At 55.1% G+C, this 2,593-nt stretch overlaps 1 protein-coding gene across 1 annotated transcript in view; it reads right to left on the bottom strand.

Moving 5' to 3' along the window:
* Window positions 1–2,593, bottom strand: part of MPP3 (membrane protein, palmitoylated 3 (MAGUK p55 subfamily member 3)) — a 25,250-nt gene that overhangs the window by 21,253 nt on the left and 1,404 nt on the right. Inside the window, exons 4-5 of the mRNA XM_005875654.2 lie at window positions 1,455–1,535; window positions 1,107–1,244 (exon numbers count right to left, since the gene is read on the bottom strand). Of these exons, the coding sequence (XP_005875716.2) occupies window positions 1,107–1,244; window positions 1,455–1,535 (219 nt within the window). The remainder of the gene's footprint in view (window positions 1–1,106; window positions 1,245–1,454; window positions 1,536–2,593) is intronic.

Here is a 2,593-nt window from a genome sequence, read left to right as displayed (position 1 = left end):
CCCTAAAAGTCAAGCTAAGAACTCTGCGTGGACAAGCAGGTTCTTTTATGATCTGCCACTGATCTGGCCTCACCCCTGTCGCTCCGTACCTCAAACTTGGCATTCTATGTCCACACCAGGCAGCTCCGATTGCCTGAATATTCCAGGCCATTTACCTTCCCGTGGCTTTGCTCGTGCAGTCTACTTTGTGGCATGCCCTCTCCCTTTTCCTTCTAGAAAATCCCTGCTCACTTTTTTTGGAATTCAGCACAGGCATCACCGCTTCCAGGAAGCCCCCAGTCACCACCTCCTGTGAACTCCCAGGTCTTAATCATCTCCGAACTGCCTGCACCCCAGAAGGGTGCACGAGGTGTCTGCCCAGTCGGTGGGTGACTGCCCCGTTTGGAAAGAGGGGAAACAGAGGCAGAGGAGAGATCCCGCTCTGTTTGTAGCAGGGGGTCATCTGAGGTCACCTGGTGAAAGTTGTCTATGGAGAGTGCCGGCAGCGGTGTTCTTCCGGGCAAGCACTCAATTCTCTGGACTTCCCCTACTTCCCTCCATCTAATAAACAACCCTGTCCCTTTGCCCAGTAATCAATGCTGAACCAGGACCAGCATGATAACCATCTGTCAGTGGGGAGAAGAATAGCTGCTGCCTGGGCTTCCTCGGGATTCAGAGCAGGGCCTGGCAACCAGTTTGTAAAGATGTAAGTGTTTTAGGCCATGGGGGCCGCAGAGCCTCCTGTGCGGGTACTTAACTCTGCCGCTGCAATGTAAAGGCAGCTGTAGACAATACGGAAAGGAACAGGATGGCCGTGTGCCAATAAAACTTTATTTACAAAATCTGGCTTTGGCCCTTGGTCCGTGGTTTGCCAATTCAGAGCCTGATGATCAGAGCTGCCCCGTACGGTCGTGCAGGTTATTTACTGCACAAAGGAGCTTGGCCACAGTGGAGGGAGGCTGTATCCACCCAGGGAAAGGGGTTCCCTGCGCACAGAAGTGTTGCAGGGACTGGTGACAGCCCGGACAACGCTGCTGTCACTCACTCCAAAGACTTCAGGAGGGAGGGTCCCTTCCCAGTTTTCTGGGTGGAAGAGGGAAAGGGGGTGGGGGTGGGGTGCCACATACCAGGGGTTCCTTGTTCTTTACCAGGCGGACAATCTTCACTGATTCTTCATCAAAGTCCTCATCAATATTGTCAGGCAAAGGGGGGAGAACAGGGTCGAAATTCTTCTGAGCAACCGTATCATGCACCATGAGCATGGCCTGTCAGGAAAGCATGAGAAATGAAAGGCTGGCCCAGAGCTTCCAGGGGTCAGGCAGGGGGCCTTGGCCGGGCAGTGGTCGGGGGGGTCTCAGATTTCATGCCAGACAACCACCCCGAACACTGGTACTTAGGATCCCTCACTGAGGAGCCCCCTTTCCTCAATTTCACGACTGAATGCTCAGGAGACACAGGGACCGCAACATGACTACCCTGAGGTGGGGGGTGGACAGCAGCTGGAGCAGCTCCCTCTCGTCGCTGTGCACGGAGGTGGCCTGCAGCTCCTCCATCACCTGTAGGGCAATGAGACGGTGGCTGTGGGTGCTTCACGCCTGCTGGGAGTCCCCAGGGAAAACCCAGCTCCCTGGACCCAGACCCAAGAGCCCTCCCAGCCACTGCTTCAGCACCCAGGGGCACATGGGACCCTCAGGCACCCAGGACCGATGCTCCCAGGGAACTCACACCAGGGATCAGAAGAGCTTGAGCAGCTCCGCAGGGTAAACCTAACGGGCACTAACTTATGAAGCCCTTCCCAGGTGTCAGTTGCTCTACGTGGGCCTTCTCACTCAGCGCTCACGATGAACTAGATGTAGCGGGCACTATTGTTTTGCCACTTTACAGATGAGAATTAAATGAAAGATTAAATATCTTGCCCAAGGTCAGAAAGCTCGGAAGCGGCACAGCCAGGACTTGAACCTGGGCTTACCTGGCTCCATTATCTGTGCCCTCGTCACTACATTCTTTTATAATTGAGGAAATTGGGGCTCAGAGAGGTTGAGTGACTTGGTTAAGGTTGCAGAGCTAGTAGGGAAGGCAGGGCTGTGCCTGGGAGCCTAGCAACCTGACATGTTGCTCATCACCACATCCCGTGGAGGAGAAAGGAGAGGGAGGTGCGCCCACAGGCTGAGGCCTCCCCCCAGCAGGCCATCTCCGGGGGTTTCGTGAGTTTACCCAGGAGCTGGACTTAGTCAGCAACAGGGACAGCTTTCCCCAAATCATGCAACACAGAGGACAGGCCCACAGGAAATTAGGACGCCTTCCTTTAAACAACGAGAAGCCTGAGCCAGGAAGCGGGGATGGACTGCGAGTCCCTTGCCCCCAGGACTTCACATTGGGCCTCTCCAGACACCAGTCTTGTTTGACCTGTTCCTATTGCCCGTCCTCAACAGCTTGGAGCTGCAGATCTGATCCAAATGCTCTCATTTCACAGCTGGGGAAGCAGACTTTCTCGGGAACACACAGTAAGTGGGCGTCATCATGTCACCATGTTCCCAAGCCCAGTCCAAGGCTCATGAGTTCCTCCCCGCCTGTTAGGAGGCCCAGGGAAGAGGAGGAGGAGGAGGAGGAGGAG

The sequence above is a fragment of the Myotis brandtii genome, unplaced genomic scaffold (assembly GCF_000412655.1).
Source record: "Myotis brandtii unplaced genomic scaffold, ASM41265v1 scaffold469, whole genome shotgun sequence".
Lineage (NCBI taxonomy): Eukaryota > Metazoa > Chordata > Mammalia > Chiroptera > Vespertilionidae > Myotis > Myotis brandtii.
The sequence above is the reverse complement of the archived record's forward strand: the minus strand, read 5'-3'. Positions and strand labels throughout refer to the sequence as shown.